General features: G+C 35.2%; 1 protein-coding gene and 2 long non-coding RNA genes across 6 annotated transcripts; all 3 read right to left on the bottom strand.

Moving 5' to 3' along the window:
- Nucleotides 1–54: 54 nt before the first annotated feature.
- Nucleotides 55–8,675, bottom strand: LOC110438685 (uncharacterized). 2 transcript variants are annotated; one of them, XR_012408163.1, is made up of 5 exons: nucleotides 8,254–8,675; nucleotides 7,717–7,772; nucleotides 7,100–7,212; nucleotides 6,745–6,975; nucleotides 55–257 (listed from the first exon to the last, which is right to left on the bottom strand). It is a non-coding gene; the product is annotated as an uncharacterized lncRNA (long non-coding RNA). The 2 variants fall into 2 exon arrangements; XR_012408162.1 differs by having other exon boundaries at nucleotides 6,745–6,870.
- Nucleotides 8,676–9,460: 785 nt separating this feature from the next.
- On the bottom strand, nucleotides 9,461–10,332 carry LOC137496005 (uncharacterized). The gene is made up of 2 exons (XR_011016064.1): nucleotides 10,295–10,332; nucleotides 9,461–9,624 (listed from the first exon to the last, which is right to left on the bottom strand). It is a non-coding gene; the product is annotated as an uncharacterized lncRNA (long non-coding RNA).
- A 1,681-nt stretch (nucleotides 10,333–12,013) lies between these two features.
- On the bottom strand, nucleotides 12,014–19,231 carry LOC103911265 (uncharacterized). 3 transcript variants are annotated; one of them, XR_012408159.1, is made up of 6 exons: nucleotides 18,872–19,231; nucleotides 15,642–15,746; nucleotides 14,968–15,018; nucleotides 14,712–14,762; nucleotides 14,395–14,624; nucleotides 12,014–12,566 (listed from the first exon to the last, which is right to left on the bottom strand). XR_012408159.1 is itself a non-coding variant. In XM_073954449.1 (6 exons), the coding sequence occupies exons 1-6, from the start codon at nucleotides 18,890–18,892 to the stop codon at nucleotides 12,556–12,558; spliced, it is 498 nt and encodes a 165-aa protein (XP_073810550.1). In that variant the 5' UTR covers nucleotides 18,893–19,231; the 3' UTR covers nucleotides 12,014–12,555. The 3 variants fall into 3 exon arrangements, 1 of the variants encoding a protein (XP_073810550.1); XR_012408160.1 differs by having other exon boundaries at nucleotides 14,426–14,624; XM_073954449.1 differs by having other exon boundaries at nucleotides 14,712–14,791.
- Between the last annotated feature and the right edge of the window lie 628 nt (nucleotides 19,232–19,859).

The following is a 19,859-nucleotide window of genomic DNA, read 5'->3' as shown; positions in this document are numbered from 1 at the left end:
GAGAAATACCTTTATAAACGTTTTAGAAAATTCACATGATTCAGAAATTCAACATTTTGTTTAAAAAATATTATTTATTAGCCTAATATTTGCAGACAAAAGTAATGACAAAACATGTATTGGTCAATTTAACATTAACAACAACAAAAGCATCAGATAGTTTTTCCGCTCTGCGTCTGCCACCGCCAGACCGTACAGGTGATCTCTCACGGCCCTGTAAATTCCGTGGCTGTTGTGTCGCAGTTTGGCTGCACCTGCTATAACAAAGAAAAACTCTGTTTTAGTTGATATAATGCACATCCTTATGTGTTATTTTAAGAAAATTAACGTGACATTCAAATAATAAATGCTATTTTGACTGCATGCTACACACGTTTTTGTTTAAGGACACATTTCAGTTAATTTAACCATACTTTTTATTGTATTATTATTTATTTTTATGAAATGGACAGAGATGGCAAAAATACACACATCCTACTCAAAAAAAAGTGATACTGATGCTTAAAACAACTCTGGTAAAAGTTGAAGTAGCCTACTAACTGCACTTTTGTAGTCAAATATGGCCTCAAACACGTAATAAAAAAAGTTTCTATTACTACCTGTTTTTCACGCTGGTAACTAGACTCACATCCAGGCCCGGCGCCAGGAATCAGAACTGAGGGGGCATTTTAAATCCATAGGGGGGCACTAAACCTGGTGGCTGATTTTGGTGTCTCTAGTTCCTTTCATTTAGGCTATTTATTCACATTTATTATTACTTCACTTTGTTACAGACCTAAGGCAGTATTATACGTTTTAATAGTAATATTAATATGCACAGTGTCGCTATTACTGATTTTATTAATGATGGTAATGCAACGATACCGCTTATTAATGCAGACGGATCATGGCTTCAGTGCCGAACGAGTGCTTTAAATCATATTTTATTCTCCTTATATTATTTCAATTTTATTTCAAATAGCAGGCATATGAATGTTTAAAGTTTTAGGTAAAGACTTCAAATTATGCCCACACATGCAAGCTGACCCACGATCAGACTATTCGTATATCCGGTAAATAAATATAGTAAAATCAGCTTAACCGAGTCATCCCGCTTTACGGAGCCTATTATCCAACCAACATCAGTGTTAGAGAAAAGCTAAATGTTACCCTAATGTCATTCAAAACAATTACTTCGTTACATTTTAAGGCATTAGTGTAGCCAGAAAAATACCTAAAACAGATGCCTAAATTCACAGTTATTACCGTGAAAATATGTTTGGCACGGAAACCAGTCAACTTAATAGGCTATAAAACTTTTTTCATCATTTTAAATGTAAAAATAAAGATTTATCTTAGGCTATCGTAAGTGTATTTTTTTCGTGATATTGTCTGCTTGTCATTTGTAAACCATCATAAACCATTAGGTTACTAGGCCTACCCGTCATTTTATTTATTAATTTATAATAAATTAACATTTTTAGTTATTTAAATTTTAATAACTTGTTTTCGGGTTATTTTTATTTTAGGGCCATGAGCTACAAGTCAAAACAAATTCGATATGCTGTAATATATTTAATGTTGTTTAATTTTGTATAAGCAAATAGCAGTATAGCCTTAATTACATATTTGTAAAAGATTGTGAGAGGTTTCTCGGTTGATCCGCGGTAGTTGCACTTAAGCAATATATATATTCCATTTATATCACTGCAAACTTGACTTCGCAGGCTGGACATCTTTAAATGCAAAAGGCATTTATTATACCTAGACTGCTGCTGCATAATGGGATGTTTCTCTATACAACTGTAAAAGTGCGCTTTTTAGCAATGTCAAAATGAAAGAAAACATTCAAAGTGCTATGCGTTTTGTCAATTTTAGCTTAACTGTAATTATATTAATAATAAAACTTTAATGAATAAATTTAAATATTATTTATAGTGTAGCCTACTGTGGGACTGTGCAGTGAACTATTTATTTTTATTTAAACATTTTATTAGGCTACATCTTCCCGAACAACTAATGTGAAAATGACTGGCAGTTGAGTCTCTGCTAAATTTCTTCTGCGTTTCTTCCTTTTAGAGCTCAAGAGAGTTGTGTTTAAAGATTTAGTTGACCGAAACATGTAATTAATTAAGCTGATCGTCTCATGTCACCCACTTTTCTCCCTTGTGAGTTGAGTGCGCCTCCATCGCCGTGTGCGCGTTTTATTTTCGGGCGCACCTGACCTGACGCGGGGACCAGATCTCTGGACTATAGGACTAGCTTTAATCTCACAATTTTCATAATTTAATTGCTATGTCATATATTTTAAAATATTTAAATGTGTGTTCTACAGGATGGAACGACGGAAGTGTTTGTAATTAATGACAGAAAGAATTTTAAGTTTTGAGTGAACAATCCTTTATAAAAACTGGGGGGCACAAATTATTATATATAGTATACATTTATTCTATTTAAAAAATTGCATGATCTTTTTTTTTACGAGGTATTTTCCTGATCTATGCATTATAATTTTATCTATAAATGGCCTGCAATCCGATCAATAAAAACATCTTATTACCTGGTGTAAACAGTCAATCAGCCATTACAAACCTGTTGTAATCATCTAAATAGCCATTTTGCCTTCATAAAAAATGGGTGTGAGAAAAAAAAAAAACTGTGGAAGGAAAATATATTTTTAAGTTTTTAGCGTTACCTTAGCAAAGTTCCCTCACAAAGATGTTTTCCACAAACACTAAATGTTTTCACAAGCACACTATATACTCTTGAAGGCCTATTTATTATTGATTTTTTTTTACATTAAACGCATAATAATTAAGTGCAAAAAGAACAGCCGAACTTCGGAAAAAGTGATCACTGCGGTGCCGCGATGGTTGCTTTGTTGATTGCAAAGCATGATTGATGATTGCCCCCTCAGAAAGAATCTGTGCGCCCCCTAGTTTTCACAAAGGATTGTTTACTCAAAACTGAAATTTCTTTTTATCATAAATTACTAACACTTTAGTCATTCCAACCTTCAAAACACACAATTAGATATTGTATAATATGAAATAGAATTAAATAGAATATGAAATAATTAAATTATGAAAATTGTGATAATAAAGCTAGGCCTATGGTGCAGAGATCTAGGGTGCGGTTCCCAAAACCATCAACTTAGGTCGCAAGTTCCGTCGTTACAAGCAGTTTGTTGATTTGCCATTTCCCAAATCCATCGCTCCAACAAACATTCGCAAACTGTGTCGCAAACTTGAGCGCTCGCAACTACAGCTCTGCAGCTAGTTGAAACATAGTTCTAGATGTGTTCTATTGCCACTTATCCCCCTATGCCCTATTCATTTAGAACAATATAACATTTAAACATTGAATGATTAAAAATAAAAAAGCATTAAGATCATCTCTCTTAGGTGTAATTTGCTTTTTACCTATTTTTACAGTTTAGTTTTAGCGATCTTCATATTTACAGTTGTGCTCCCTTTGCAGTGCACTTTAAAAACACTGATGTCATTTTGAACACAGCCTCAAGTGAAAGCTATAGGTGACCTATTATTTAAAAGCGGAATGTTACATCTCCAAAGCTTGTGAAAACAAAAAGCATGCGTGAATTCTTTTGATTTATAGTAGGTTATTTATTAAATATCTGTACTGCATATGACAAGGGCCTGCCGGTTAGAACTTTCTGCTCTGGTTTACAAGTGTCAAATTGTAAAAGTAGACTTTTCCAAAAATAAATAAACAATACCCTACTTATTATTATTAATATTAATAATAATAACAACAACAACAACAACAAGAATCTCCATCATCATCATTAATATTATTATTAAATTATGTTTTTTTTTCACTTCTAATACACAAAATTAAAAATAATAGTTATTATCATCATGATCATCATTAGTATTATTATTATTATTATTAAATTATTATTTTTAAATTTCCTAATATATAATAAATATTAAATTTCATTTTATAATAAATCGCCTAGTGATTATTTATTCATATGATTTATTTGCAGCATCTGGGGGCAACACAACTAATTTATACATGCACCTTTAACACACCTACTTAATGTTTAACTCTGGGTGGGTCGCCGGTAGATAAGATCAATAGCCATAAATCCGCAATGCATACTCTCATTTTAAAAATCACGCGACCATCATCTTACAATTTTAAATAATAAATAATCTTATTTATTATTAAAACGAGTGATTAAGCAATGCAGCGCCATTAATAAGCCTAGCCAACTACAGAGAAACAAAGCAACCATTGCGGCATCCGCAGTGATTACTTTTTCCGAAGTTCAGCTCTTCTTTTTTGCACTTGTTTATTATGCGTTTAATGTTAAAAAAATCAATAATGAATAGGCCGACAAGAGTGTATTCTGTGTGTGTGCGTATGTTATCACTGAACAGAAAGTTGCTTTGTCTGTCTGGCAATATTTCGGCTTTTAATCGAATGAAAAGTTTATTTAGATGAGCCAATATTTTTTTTAAAATGCAGTAAAGTAACTTTGACATGAGGCCACACATCGAATCTGGGGTCTGATCTCATCTAGTTCTCCCTCGCTGTCATCCAGACACTTGATACAGACGCCACACAGTCGCAAAACGGTACCAGCTGAGAGGTAGAACAGCTGAAGCCTTTGTGAAATCTGTCAAAATACAGCGCTGAAATTAACAGGCATATGTCTTTGAGCCAAAAAAGTCTTTAGGATATGTAAAAACGCAAGAGCCAGTGTAGAAGTTGTGTCGTCTAATAATTATATTTATTCTAATAAAATGAAAACCAAAATAAACAATTCATTGCATTTTTTTGTTTAATAAAAATATACAGAAACTAAAAAAATCAAAGAGTGGCTAGTTTTTATTAATGTGTTTTAATATTAATAAAAAATATGCTCAGCCTATTTAAGCTTAACTGTTACACCGCCAATAAATGTCTCACTGTCATTTAAAACATGCAATTCATAACACACCAGCAGGGCTGCGTTTCTCAAACAACTCACCACTGCACTATCATACGATGCATTGTTTGGGGAAAGAACTATGTAGTGACGAATGTTTCCCAAAATTCTCTGTCGCTTACCCATCTCTTGAACCACGTTAGTTATAGCGTAAAAGGCCCATATGTTTTAAACGGGATGGAGAAACTATTTTTTTAAAGAAGAACCCCATCATTTATTTGTGCAAATAATATTGTTTTACAAGCACGCATTTAAAATAAAATACTAAAAATATTAGTTCTGCCAAAAACATGCACTCGCTTTCCATATTAACTGACATATATATTAATGCCACATAGATCCAATGTTTCCTTTACTAATAATATTGAGAATGTGACATATACTAAATCAAATCACTTACAAAAGCTAACACGTATTCTATATTCTATATTCATATATTAATCATATGAATAAATGAATAATGAGGCTATTTATTATAAAATGTATTTTTTATTATATATTAGGAAATGAAGAAAAAAATCCTAATTTAATCATAATATTAATAATACCAATGATGATCATGATGATGTCTGAAAGATAACATAATTAGCGTGAAAAACAAATTATATAAACATATATATATATATATATACATATTAGCAATAAACTGTAGTATGGTTCAAAAACATATTTTTACTATAGTTTTTTCATGCGAGTAGCTTACAGTAGTTACGTCAATGGCAGAAAATATATTTCAGTTCAGTAGAAAACTCTGTCCTCTTTATAATATTTCTATTTATTTCTCCTTTGTATTATAGTATCAATTAAAAAATGCAGACTTTCCTTTGTCTCACATTCATATTTTTATTTCCTGCTCTCCATCTTAATTTTATGAGTCACCAGAATCTCTTGATTACACCCAAAGTTTTGCTGATAAAAATATATATATATTTTGCAAGCATTCACTTTAATAAGTCAATAACAGATTATTAATATCCAATTAAAGATCATTTCACCAAGCTCATACCACAGTTCTTAAAAACAGGATGCTTTTGATTTATACAACTAACAATCTCCCTAATAGAGCATGTGCTGGCTACTGACAATTTGTAAAGGTAAAAAATAATATAAGTACTGTTTAGTAACACTCTTTTTACTAATACGGTTTAAGTATAATTTAATAAGACTCTCAATTTATGAATAGTTAACTGGTAATCTGGAACCTTCAACCTTCATTAAAATATCAATTGTTAAAAAAAGTTATATTGCTGAATAAAAAGAGTTAATATATGGACAACTACTATACATTTGTCTTCGTTTGATACACAATTTTAAACATGTGGTTAAAAACTTATCTTAATTAATGGCTTAAAATTATCTTTTATATTTTTTTGGTAGGCTAGAGAAAAAGTTGGCAGGACAAGTAAAAGTCTTTTCCACTGGCCACACCAGGCCAGTAGAAAAAAATCTTAAGTGTTGAGCCCTGTTGACTAATTCTCATTCTCATTAAAATTCAAATGTGCATGGTTTTAAGACAATTACTTTGGATTACATATATATAAATATATATATTTATATATATATATATATATATATATATATATATATATATATATATATATATATATATATATTACAACCCGCAAAGTACCGCGTAAGTACAGTGAAATAACAGTGTACTTTTCTGTACATATAATTAACGTTTGCGTAGGTACACTATATGTACAGAAAAGCACACCGTTATTTCACTGTACTTACGCGGTACTTTGTGGGTTGTAAAAGAAAGCGTTACCGTCATGGGTGCTGTTGTTTTACTACAGTAATACCTTCTGGTACTGCGCTGCAGTGGCGCCTCACAGCAAGAAGGTCGTTGGTTCGAGCCTTGGCTGGATCAGTTGGCGTCTCTGTGTGGAGTTTGCGTGGGTTTCCTCCAGGTGCTCCGGTTTCCCCCACTGTCCAAAGATATGTGGTAAAAGTTAATTGGGTAGGCTAAAATTGTCCGTAGTGAATAAGTGTGGATGTTTCCCAGAGATGGATTGAGGCTGGAAGGGCATCCGCTGCATAAAAACATGCTGGATAAGTTGGCGGTTCATTCCGCTGTGGTGACCCCAGATTAATAAAGGCACTAAGCCAAAAAGAAAAAGAATAAATGACTGAATGAATAAATGAATGAATGAATACCTTCAGAGAACATAGTAGTCAGTGATCCACATAAGCAGAGTGGTGTGTAGTCAGAACTGGAACAGAAGTCTAAGCGCACACGATGATGTTTTCAATTGGAGATTCCAGCGAAACTGCCATTAAAAAGTTATAAGAAAAATAACATGTTAATCAGTATGACATCTCACCTGGTATCTACTATTACAAAGTACAATTCCATTCATATATATGTCCAATCCACAGTATCTGTACCATAAACTAGCCACAATTTTGACTCCTCACTCAGTATATTAAGTTGCATGGTATTTTGTGAGAAATTCAATGATCTTGTTTGGATTGCATTTCCTTGTGAAATTATAAAAAGCTTCATGATATAATTTTTTAAAAAATGAATGCGTTTACAAACATTTTTAAAGATACTTTTATGAGTAAACTGCAGTAACGTGAATCGAAAGAGAAGGATGTAGACAAAATTATTTTTAATAAACAGGGAAAAAAAAAATTACACCAGAACATAGCACAGCAATCAGAAAAAAAACAGACAAGCATGGTTTGTGAACAAAGGAAATCAGTAAAGAATGAAACCACAAAGAATTAACTTGACTTGACTAGCGATAGGGTAACGTTAGACAACTTACGAAATAGCAAGCTTCCCCATTCAATGCTGCTAGCTTCTCTTGCGAGGAGACCATCTCTAAATTTACAAACAGAGCAACAAAACTGTGAACCGACAGCGATTCACTTTGTTAGGATTACATGTTAAAAAATGTTAGCTCGATGATAAGCACCGGTAATGCTATTTGCGAAGTGCTTATAACGTTAAGTTAGCCTTTAACGTTATAGCCGGAGCAATACTTTTTATGCTCATTCCAAGTCGATTTGATAGATCATCTTATATTTTTACACAGTTTAGAAAGCAATGAAGACATAAAATTAAGTAATTTTGCTGAAATCGTCAAATAAATAACCAAAACAGCTATTTTTTTTAAATATATATTCATTAGCTGCTGTCAATGACCTCGTCACTACAGGGCGACATAAAAACGTATAAAGTGGTTAAGTGTTCATTAAAAATGTATTATAATGTAAAACGTTACACATCTAAAGTTCAATTCAACATAAATTATAAGTAAAACGACAAATAAAACATGTGAAACGTCGAATATCGTACTTACCTTTCATTACCGTTCCGCCCGTTGCTTGTGTCCGTTATTTAATTCAAATGATGAGCCCGCGCACGCACGTCACGCTGACTCGCGCAGAAGAGTTCCTGGCTGTGTTCTATTAACTCACCTTATATCTGTTATCAAGCATCTAAAAATACAGCTCCTGAGATGAAGAGCATCTGACAGGCAGGGCTAATGATGAAACTTCTGCTCAGACAATGATCTGAGGACAGCAGCGATGTTTACGAGCGAGCTAAATGCTGCATTGTGTAGCTATAGTACACAGATGGCACTGTTACTTCATATGTGCTTAAATATCTCTCTGAAATAACGCAAACACTCTCAAAGTGCGTAAAAGAGTATTAAGAGTTGAGCATGATACGACGTGAATACTAGTTAGCGTCCATAGATATATACGTTAAATGTCGCCTACCCTAATGTTGCTTTATGGACAGAATGCGTCAATAGATCCGCCATTTTAGTACAGGGTAACGCTCCTTTGAAATGAACACTTCTTTTAAATGAGCGCCATTTAGCGGTCACATAATCTAATGACTAAATATTATGACAACTTGTTCAACTTCTTTTATAAATATATAATTTGACATTAACTTTTTTTCTCAACACCACATTGGTAATTTTCAAAAGACAAATTTGTCTTGTTGGAAACTATTTTATATACTTAAATTTAACTTTTGCATGCTAAAAGTACTTGAGGAAGAGACGTTTTACTTGATTTGAGTCATTAAAAATCCGACTATATTATGAAAGAGGTAGCCTATATCTGCTGTATTCACCCTAAAGGTTGATATAAAACCAAAACAACACCCATTCCTATCTTAGGACTTTTTATTAAGCAATTTCTTTAATAACAGTAAGTTTATGCCATGTTATATATATATATATATATATATATATATATATATATATATATATATATATATATATATATATATATATATACACAAGGTCTTAAACAAAATTATAATAATAATAAATATAGTTATGTAACAACTATAACATTACTCTTATATCTTAGGACATCTTTGATTAATATTTTACTACCTACACTAAATGTTGACTATTGAAGGTACATTTATAACAACTATTTATTTGTAGACTACTGTATTATCAAACCATGTTGCATACAAATGCATTCAACAGACTTAAATGACTGTGTATTGCTGTAGAAGACAAATAAAACACGAGACAGCTGTTTAGGAAGAGTATAGTTTATTTTGCTTGACCTGCAAACTTATCTAAACAAGACTAACTCTCAGAAAACAGACCGAAAACATTATGATGCGCGCGCTCGTGGAGATGACCCGCGGTCGTCTTCAACTGTTGTCTTCAATAGTCCTTCTTTGCTCAACAACTCATCTGAAAAACAAAGCAAAACATTACAACATTCAGACAAAGAGCAGAGAGCATAGAATCACCAAGAGGCGATACTCTAGTGCAATTTGGGAAACAATAACGCGCTTTTTGAATACATTAAATAAAAACAAAGCCGCTGTTTGCCATTGCGACAGCAATGATATCCAATGCACGAGCGATCGCTTTCACTTCAAAATGGCCGAATCTGTTGCTCTTGGTCATCCTAGGCTCTTTGCATAAAGTTAAATCATAACAGTTATCATGGTTTCTATTTCAAACTATAGTAAACTAAAGTTTGAAACTATAGTTTAAAATAGAAGATGAGTGGGCCTCGCTACTCCCACCCACCATAACCCTCGCAGCGAGGTCCCACTACCGGCCCCCCGTGTTTCCCTGAGGGTCCTCGGGGGTTGTTTGTTCCCTGCCTAGGGCTCAAAGGCCGCCTCGCCCCAGGGAGTGCACGGAAAAGACCGGGCGCCAGGCCGTGCCAGTATTCACTGGATGTTGCTCGGCGGCACATTTCGAGCAACAAACACGTAATATTCTTCGCGATATTGCGTTTATGTACGCAAACCGCAAGGAACTACAGCACAGACGGGCCCGGGTGAAGCATCACGAAGCGGACTTCGTGAGTTTGGCGTAGCTCCACTCGTACCGTCGGTATTGAACTCACCTTGGTCAAGTACAAACAGCTACACCGGGCGAACTGACAACGCTGACTGAGAGCACACGAGCTTTATAGGAATGCATATGCAAATTTTTACAAGGTACGTCACTGTTGTCTCGTTGTCATGGCCAGCGCTGAGGAGGGCTCACCTGATTGGAGCACAGAGCCTCGGGAATTTGCGTCACGGCTAGTTGCCGTCTGCTGTTGACAAAAATATCTTAAATATAATAAATATATATTTTTACATTTTTGGTGCTCTGTAATATTCTGACATGCAGTAGAATATCGAGACAGATGAATATAATTGGATATATGCCGAGCTAGTGTTGTTCCCATACTTATAAACTTCCGGTGACCGGTTGTTGTGAGTTTTTTTCCATTTTATACGGTTCCTTTTACAGCATTGATGTTGTGATGCAATTAAAATACATTCAGTTGAATAAACTTTGGCATTCATTTAGTTTTTCAAGCGTAAAACGAGACAAAAGACCCTTTACTCGCACTCGCCCGTCAGAATCGGCAGACTAGCGCAGACGCTCCATTGAATACAATGAGGTAAAATAAATGCTCATATTATAAAGACATGGCGGGGGAAATGTAATTTAATGCAGTGCTTCTTGTACAATCTGAGACCCACTTTATATCGGATATCACTCAGCCAGTGGAGATCGCTGATTTTTAAAGAAAACAGACCTTAAACATGCTGATTTTCCCTTTGGCAGTTTGCTGGAAGCGCTTAACCCAGGTTACTGACAAGTTAAATGTCCTATTAGCATGCTTCAGCATATACCCTAAAATCCCAGAATATCTTTCGAAAAAGAGTACGGGTTTAACACCACCATCCTGGCCAAATTTACCCACTGGCCTCTGTCCATCATGGCTTTAATACTCTGTCTTCTCTCTCTGTGGTGTGCGGTCTGGTGGAAAACGGCTGCTGTCGCTTCATCCAGGTGGATGCTACAATGGTGGTAGATGAGGAGATTGCTACCCAATAAATACCAAACTAGCTAAATTTAATAATATTTCCTCTAAATGCTCATTTTGTACTCAATATGATGAAACACTAAAGCATTTATTTTGAGAGTGTACTTACTGTAAAGTGTTTTGGGTTGACTTTTCCAATTTCATTAAAAAATTCTAATTTCCAAACTTCTGTATTTCCCCAAAATTGTATTCTTTGGTTACTCTCTGAGTGTAGATCCTTCTCATTGTAAATTTATTATTGATTTATTGTTTTTTTATAGCAAAGTTTTACTTCCATAAATGCATAAATGCTAATTTTCAAAGAAATACCCTTACTTTTTTATTTTCATTTTATTTTTTATTAGATTGTGTCAAAGCAGCTTCACATAAATGGTCATAGTAACTGGAACAGTCATAAACAGTCATAATTACACTGCATATAAAACGCTTTCTTGGTGTAAATCATTTAAACTTGATTAATTTGCTGGAATTCTATTTATGTAACCCTCTTTGTCTCTTTGTTCATATTATATCTTTGTAATGTTCTTTCTTGCATTAAAAAAAAAAAAAAAGTAGATGAGGAGATTCCCCCTATGTGTAAAGCGCTTTGAGTGCCAAGAAAAGCGCTATATAAATGTAAGGAATTATTATTTTTATTATAAAGCACTGTTCTACCATCATGATATAGCCAGACTAAAATAAAAATCACATTATTACGATTAGCTTAAACTACAGCAAACACTCCACTCACTGACAAACAGCCCCTTTCATAAAGATTTATTCCACAGGTCTGTCATAATCAGGCAAATATACATTAACATACAGAATATCGGCCTCTTCTGATGCGCCACACGTTAAATAACGCAATAGTTCAAGACACTCGTTTGCTTTTTTTCTCTACTTAAAAGAACGATAACAATACATCATAACAAGAGCAACAAAAACAACAATAATTCATATCATAAAGATAAGCCAAGTTGTCTTTTCTAAAATTCAATATATAGCGACTCTTTTAAGGTGCACCACATGATCGGCAGGTGACTTGTTAAAGAAACTCAACAAATGTTGCACCATGACACACACACTGAAATAGACAGAGACTTTTTGCAAACGTTGTATATGTATATAAGTGTCTCTTTAAGGTCGTCTTCTGGCACTTTCTCCTGAGCGCGTCCGGCTCGGCTGTGTTTCTAAAGTTAAAGCAGTCTGTTTTTGTTGGTTTGGCACACATCAGGGTGGAAGCGGTGGTAGAGTAAGGCTTCTCTTCTTCTCTTCATATCCAGAAGACTCTGATATCTCATCTCTCACAGCACCTCTGCAGGAAAACAGCAGAAACACATGTGAGAAGATGATTTATTGAACTATTAAAAGCTTGCCAACAACATCTATGACTGTTATTATGAAGCTGAAAATAGAGACGCTTTGCAGAATGCCAAGGCTGCTTTTTTCAGTCATTCACACTGTCCTAAAGTCAACAAACTGCAGAAATCATCAGTTTCATGCATGGAAAATAGCTTAGAGACTCTCTTAATCATCCTTTATACATTATTTTCAAGATTTTATTTTGGGTTCAGTTTAGTTCAGTTCAGTATAATGTAAATGTCACTGCTGAAGGACGAAACACTGAAAAGCAACTCCACTGGTGCCCAGATTTGATCCATATATGATCTTACATACAGCTGAAACCAGAAGTTTACATACACTCTAAAAAAAGAAACACAACCATTTAAAAAAATGTCTGATGGTAAATGATACTAAACGTTTACTATTTTAGGTCCGTTAGGATAACCTAAATGATTTACATTTGCTAAATGCCAGAATAATGAGAGATTTGTATTTGAGAATTTTCTATTAATTTCTAGACCAGGGGTGTCAAACTCAATTCCTGGAGGGCCGAAGCCCTGCACAGTTTAGTTCCAACCCTGCTCCAACACACTTACCTGTAGGTTTCAAACAAGCCTGAAGGACGCTATTAGTTTGATCAGGTGTGTTTAATTAGGGTTGGAACTAAACTGTGCAGAGCTGCGGCCCTTTTGGAACTGAGTTTGACACCTGTGTTCTAGACAGTCAAAAGTTTACACACATTTCCTTGGTATTTTTTTTAAATCTTTGCTTTTAAACTGTTTAACTTTGGTCAAATGTTTTGGGTATTCTTCCACAAGCTCCTCACAATAGTTTGCAGGAATTTTAACCCATTCCTCCTGACAGAATTGGTGTAACTGAATCAGATGTGTCGACTGTCTTGCTCGCACAAGCTTTTTCAACTATGCCCACAAATGTTCTATAGGATTGAGATCAGGGCTTTGTGATGGCCACTTCAAAACATTCACTCTGTTGTCCTTAAAGCACATTTGAACTAATTTGGCAGTATGCTTAGGGTCATGGTCTGTTTGGAAGACCCATTTGTGGCCAAGTTTTCATTTCCTGGCTGATGTCTTGAGATGTTGCTTCAGTATTTCTACATGATGTTCTTTCTTCATGATGCCATCTATGCTGTGAAGTGGACCAGTCCCTCCTGCAGCAAAACAGCCCCACAACATGATGCTGCCGCCCCCATACTTCACAGTTAGGATAGTGTTCATAAGCGTGTAAGCTTTCCCCTTTGTCCTCCAAATGTAACACTGGTCATTATAGCCAAACAGTTCAATCTTAGCTCCATCAGAGCACAGGACATGTCTCCAAAAATTATTCTTTTTCCCAGTGTAATTCAGCAAATTGTAATCTGGCTTTTTTGTTGATTCTGGATTGTTGATTTTCCCATGTTGTCACACAAGGAAGCAGTGTGTGTTTGAGGTTTTCCTTAAATACTATTCTACAGTTGTGCCTCCAATTAACTCAAATGTTGTCAATTAGCCAATCAGAAACTTCCAAAAGCTTGACATCATCATCTGAGCTTTTTCAGAGGCAGAATAATCTTACTGTATGTAAACTTGACTTTCAAGAAAGGTTATAACAATTTCTCAAAAATATCTCTCTCATTATTTTGCTATTAAGCAGAACAGAAACAAATTTGATCATCCTAACTTACCTAAAAAAATAAGTTTAGTCTCATTAAAAAAAAAAAAAAATTATGTGCCTCTTTATAAAGTGTATGTAAACGTCTGGTTTCAACTGTACGTAATCGGAACAAAATCTGATTCTACCTGCCACATGTTGAGGTTTCATAGGCCTCGCCTTCATCATGAACGGTTCTCCTCCCTCGAAGGCCATGATTGGGTCGTCAGCCGGTTGACTCTGCCCACTGTTCCCACTGTGATTGGACAGCTTGATTATCTCCTCAAAGTCTGCAGCGTCTCCATTGGAGGACAGTCCATTCTCATGCTTAGTGGGCGGAGCTCCGTTAATGACCGGTGCTGCGTCCCAGGACACAGAGCTGAGGAAGACACACAAGCGGCAAAATAAGCAAAACATAATTCATGCAGCTTCATTTCAATTTCAATTCATGCAGCGTCTCGATTACCTCATTGGTGATTGGTTTGTCGCACCAGTATGAAGAGCTTCTGACGGATTTCTGCAAGACGAGAGGAAAACAACATTGTACTTTTTTATTTTAACCCTACTTACATGATATTAATAAAAGAGTGATTTTTATATATTCTCAGTACTATAAATATATTTTTACCGCTGTCATATTCAAAGAAATGAATAAACCAGGTTAATTTTCTTTCATTGTGTGTGTTTAAGATTAGACTTAATGAAACACACACACATCTCACCTGTGCTCCTGCGTCACTCTTACGAGTCCTCTTCATGATTTCTTCCAGACGCTAAAAATGTAAACACAAACGTTAAACCAACAGTACTGAACTAAAATCTCAAATATAATTGAAGACAAAATTTTGAGCCCTCCTGTGAAATTTAAATCGTTTAAAAATATTTCCCAAGTGCTATATTTAACCATTTTTAAAAATTCATTCATTCATTTTCCTTCAGTTTAGTCCCTTTATTTATCAGAGGTCACAACAACAGAATGAACCGCCAACTTATTCAGCATATGTTTTACACAGCGGATGCCCTTCCAGCTGCAAAGCAGTACTGGGAAACATCCATAGACACTCATTCACACACACTAAGAACATTCAAACTCCACACAGAAATGTCAAATGACCCAGCCGGGACTCGAACCAGTGACCTTCTTTCTTTGAGGCGACAGTGCTAACCACTGAGCCACCGTAATGCCAGATTAGAGGTCTGCGGGGCCCGACCAGATTTATTGCAACGTGGGATTAATTTCCGGATAAAGCATGGGAGCGGTCGGTAACTGGTGTAATTTGAACGGGAGCGGGCGGTCTAACAATATCACTCCCGAGCGAGCGAGCACGCCTATGTGTGTGTGTGAATGAGAAAGCGTGATGCTGTGTTTAGCTTGATTGGTGGACTTTTATTTTACCTTCTTTCTTTCCAAGCGTTCCAGCTCCTCCTTCTGGAAGTGTTTCTCTCGTTCGATCCTCTGTTTCTCTGCTTCATCTCGGGCTTTGGATTCAGCCTCTTCTCGCTGCCAAAGACACATAAAACCACATCATACATTCATTTAATACACATCTCTAAAATACCTAAAAGTCTAGTGCCATGTCACATATGGGACCCCACATTTGGCTGGTTAGTGTGGTCCAATAATGTCGTTTCACTATGTCCAGTCAGCTGCTTTAATCAGCTTTATCAGTGGTTATCAGTTGATAGATATGGGCCAGTAGGGGCCTTCCGCGCAGTAAATGTCACTCAGAAGGCTGTTATCGTCCATTCACATTGTTAATCAGCTATACTAATAGAGAAGAGTCCAGATCTGTTTTACATTACTGTGACGGTTAAGGTAGGGGTAGGCATTAATGAGTTATAATTAATGGGAAATTTAATAAATAATATTAATAATTCTAGTTAACTTCCGGCTGCAGCCGTATGCGATCTATAGCTGATTAACCATGTGGATGGATGATAACAGCCTTCAAATGATCTTCTTTTGCGTTCCAGCAGAAGAAAGTGAAGTCTGAGTAAAGGTTGACAGAACTTGTAGTTTTGGGTAGACTATCTATTGACAATGGCTTCCAATATGATCATCATAGCAAAAGCTTAGAGATTATAGACACACATTCTTCTCCGGCTGTTATTAAGACTGCTGGCAGCTGCTAACACAAAAATAATCATCTACTATAGGGCCCATGGCAAGTTTCTGGAGCAATGAGTGTCGCAGAGAAAACTAGTAAAGTCAATAGACACACACATACCCTCACTGGCCACTTTATTAGGTACACCTGTTCAACTGCTCGTTAACGGAGTGAACGTTATCAAGATTGGAAAAACGTTCGCTGGTCTAATAAGTCTTTATTTCTGCTGCGACATTCGGATGGCCGGGTCAGAATTTGGCGACAACAACACGAAGCAGGGATCCATCCTGCCTTGTATCAACGGTTCAGGCTGGTTGTGGTGGTCCATTCCTTTATAACAACAGTGTTAACAACAGCGATAACACACCATGTCATAAAGCGTGAATCATCTCAGACTTGTTTCTTGAACATGACAATGAGTTCACTGTACTCAAATGGCCTTCACAGTCATCAGATCTCAATCCAATAGAGCACCTTTGGGATGTGGTGAAACGGGAGATTCGCATCATGGATGTGCAGCCGACAAATCTGCAGCAGCTGTGTGATGCTATCATGTCAATATGGAGCAAAATCTCTGAGGAATATTTCCAGTACCTTGTTGAATCTATGCCATGAAGGATTAAGGCAGTTCTAAAGGCATTTAAATAAGGTGTACCTAATAAAGTGGCCGGTGAGTGTAAACAAGACGAAAAAATATTGTTTATTTTTTTTCCGGCTGTTAAAAAAAAACAAAAAAACAAAGTGACCCGAAAGCCAACATGGAAGAGATAAATGAACGAGAAAATTTGGCCAATTGAAACTTGATTCTGTCCTTCAATTGGCTTGAACTCTGGATCGCTGTAATGTAATCAGTGTCAATGAGACCGTCCGGAGTGAATGAAGGATCGCCACACAGCACGACTCTGCAATCCTGCCTGTCACACCAGCAAACTGTTTACATTTCCAAACTGATCTAGAGGGTAACTACATCAAGACATTCAATTCACATTCAGCAAATATTCGTTTTGATGTACAGTTGAAGTCTGAATTATTCACCCCTGACTTATTAGCCCCACTGTATGTTTTTCCCCAATTTCTGTTTAACGGAGAGCAGATTTTCTGAACACATTTCTGAACATAATAGTTTTAATAACTCATTTATAATAATGACACGCCATGAAGACAGTCCATATTATTTGACAAGACATTTCTCAATATTCAGCTTAAAGTGAGGTTTAAAGGGTTAACTAGGTTATTCAGGCAAGTTAGGGTAATTAGGCAAGTCATTGTATAACAGTGGTTTGTTCTGTAGACTATCCAAAAAATATTGCTTAAGAGGGCTAATAACATTGACCTTAAAATGGTTTGATAAAAATTAAAAACTGTTTTTCTTCTAGCCAAATATATATATATATATATATATATATATATATATATATATATATATATATATATATATATATATATATATATATATATATATATATATATATATATATATATATATGTGTGTGTGTGTGTGTGTGTGTGTGTGTGAAACCATTAAACAAAGCAATTCGTATTCAAGCGAAACGGCTGATGGAAACATGCTGCGAGAGAGACTTTTACAGTCTATGGAGAGAGAGCACATTTAAATACAGAGGTCCAAATTACAACACATACAGAGAGTTTAGATGCAAATAAATGCACCACACACACACTTTAGCTTATCAACAGCAACCGAAACAGCCCCACAACAAACACAGTCAATTCTCAGTTGTCTTTACACCTTGCACTGGCTTTTGGGAAATTGTTCAATGAGGCTTTATAGCCAGATTTATACTGACACAACATACTGTACTGCTGGATGGGAATTTAAAGGTCAAAGATTAAAGGCAAACATGAACTTTGCATCCAGAGCCTCATCAGCCAGTTCAGTTCAGACTTTGGGATCAAATAATAAAAATCTGCATTATTTATGGGCTTTTAATATTCTTGTAATATTTATTAAATGCAACACAGCAATATTTCTATGGCGATCTTTATCATTTTAAAACTGATTGCTTATTCAAGTTCAGCCTTTCATCTAATATTCAATGTTCACTTTTTATTTTAATTGTAGTTTACTGCAGGTATTAGTAATCTTGCTAGGTTTTCTTGCAATTTATGTTTAATATTGAAATTGAATTATGTTTATTTATTATATATTTAAATAAGTCAATCAATAAGTCAATCATGATTTCATAATATGGGTTTACGATTTACCTGAAATCTTATACAAAGGTACTATAGGCTATTTCAGTACTTATATTAATTTAAGTATATGTCTTAAACTTAAACATTTGTCACCTTTCTAAGACGACAAATCTGACGAGAAACACCTGAGGGAAAAACCTGAGGCAAGACTTGAAGCTCTAAAAGATAATATTCATCAAATAAAATGCAACCGGAGAGCAGTTTTTGTGGACTCTATCTGTCACTCATTAGTATCCTGTTCTCTCCTGTCATGCCAAAATTAATATAAGCCCGTCTGGCAGCGTCCACTCCAGCCATAACTCACCTTATATCTGTTATCAAGCATATAAAAATACAGCTCCTGAGATGAAGAGCATCTGACAGTCAGGGCTTATGATGAAACTTCTGCTCAGACAATGATCTGAGGACAGCAGCGATGTTTACGAGCGAGCTAAATGCTGCATTGTGTAACTATAGTACACAGACGGCACTGTTACTTCATATGTGCTTAAATATCTCTCTGAAATAACGCAAACACTCTCAAAGTGCGTAAAAGAATATTAAGAGTTGAGCATGATACGTGAATACTAGTTAGCGTCCATAGATATATACGTTAAATGTCGCCTACCCTAATGTTGTGTTTTGGACGGAATGCGTCAACAGATCCGCCATTTTAGTACAGGGTAACGCTCCTTTGAAATTAACGCTTCATTTAAACGAGCGCCATCTAGCGGTCACATAATCTAATGACTATTATGAAACTTATTTTATAAATACATATAACTTGACATTAACTTTTTTTCTTACCAACCCCACTGGTCTTTTTCACAAGACAAAATTTTATTGTTGGAAACTGTGTTTTATATATATATCTATATTTGACTTTTGCATGCTTGAGGAAGAGACGTTTTACTTGATTTGGGTCATCAAATAACTCATACTACCAATATTATGATATAGGTTGCCTATATCTGCTGTATTCACCCTAAAACCTACAGTAGGTTGACATAAAACCAATGACAACACCCATTCTTGTCTTAAGATATTTTAAGCATTTTTTTGAATAACAGTAAGTCCATGACATGTTACATATATAGTAAATCTGCTGGTTTTAAACATACAGCATAATAATAAATACAGGTATGTAACAACCATAACATTACTCTTATGTCTTAGGACAAATATGATTAACTTTTGATTACCTACACTAAATGTTGACTATTGAAGGTACATTTATAACAACTATTTATTTGTAGACTAAGTTACTGTATTATCAAACCATGTTGCATACAAATGCATTAAACAGACTTAAA

This window comes from Danio rerio, chromosome 6 (assembly GCF_049306965.1).
Source record: "Danio rerio strain Tuebingen ecotype United States chromosome 6, GRCz12tu, whole genome shotgun sequence".
Taxonomy (NCBI): Eukaryota; Metazoa; Chordata; class Actinopteri; order Cypriniformes; family Danionidae; genus Danio; species Danio rerio.
This window is presented reverse-complemented; position numbering and strand designations above follow the sequence as displayed.

Excerpts from the sequence above, each read along its gene's own strand:
- LOC103911265 (XM_073954449.1), bottom strand. The coding sequence starts at position 18,892 with ATGCTTGATAACAGATATAAG. Across the intron at positions 15,019-15,641 it reads AACGCTTGGAAAGAAAGAAG|CGTCTGGAAGAAATCATGAA; the intron begins GTAAAATAAAAG and ends TTACATTTTTAG. Across the intron at positions 14,625-14,711 it reads ACAAACCAATCACCAATGAG|CTCTGTGTCCTGGGACGCAG; the intron begins GTAATCGAGACG and ends TGTCTTCCTCAG.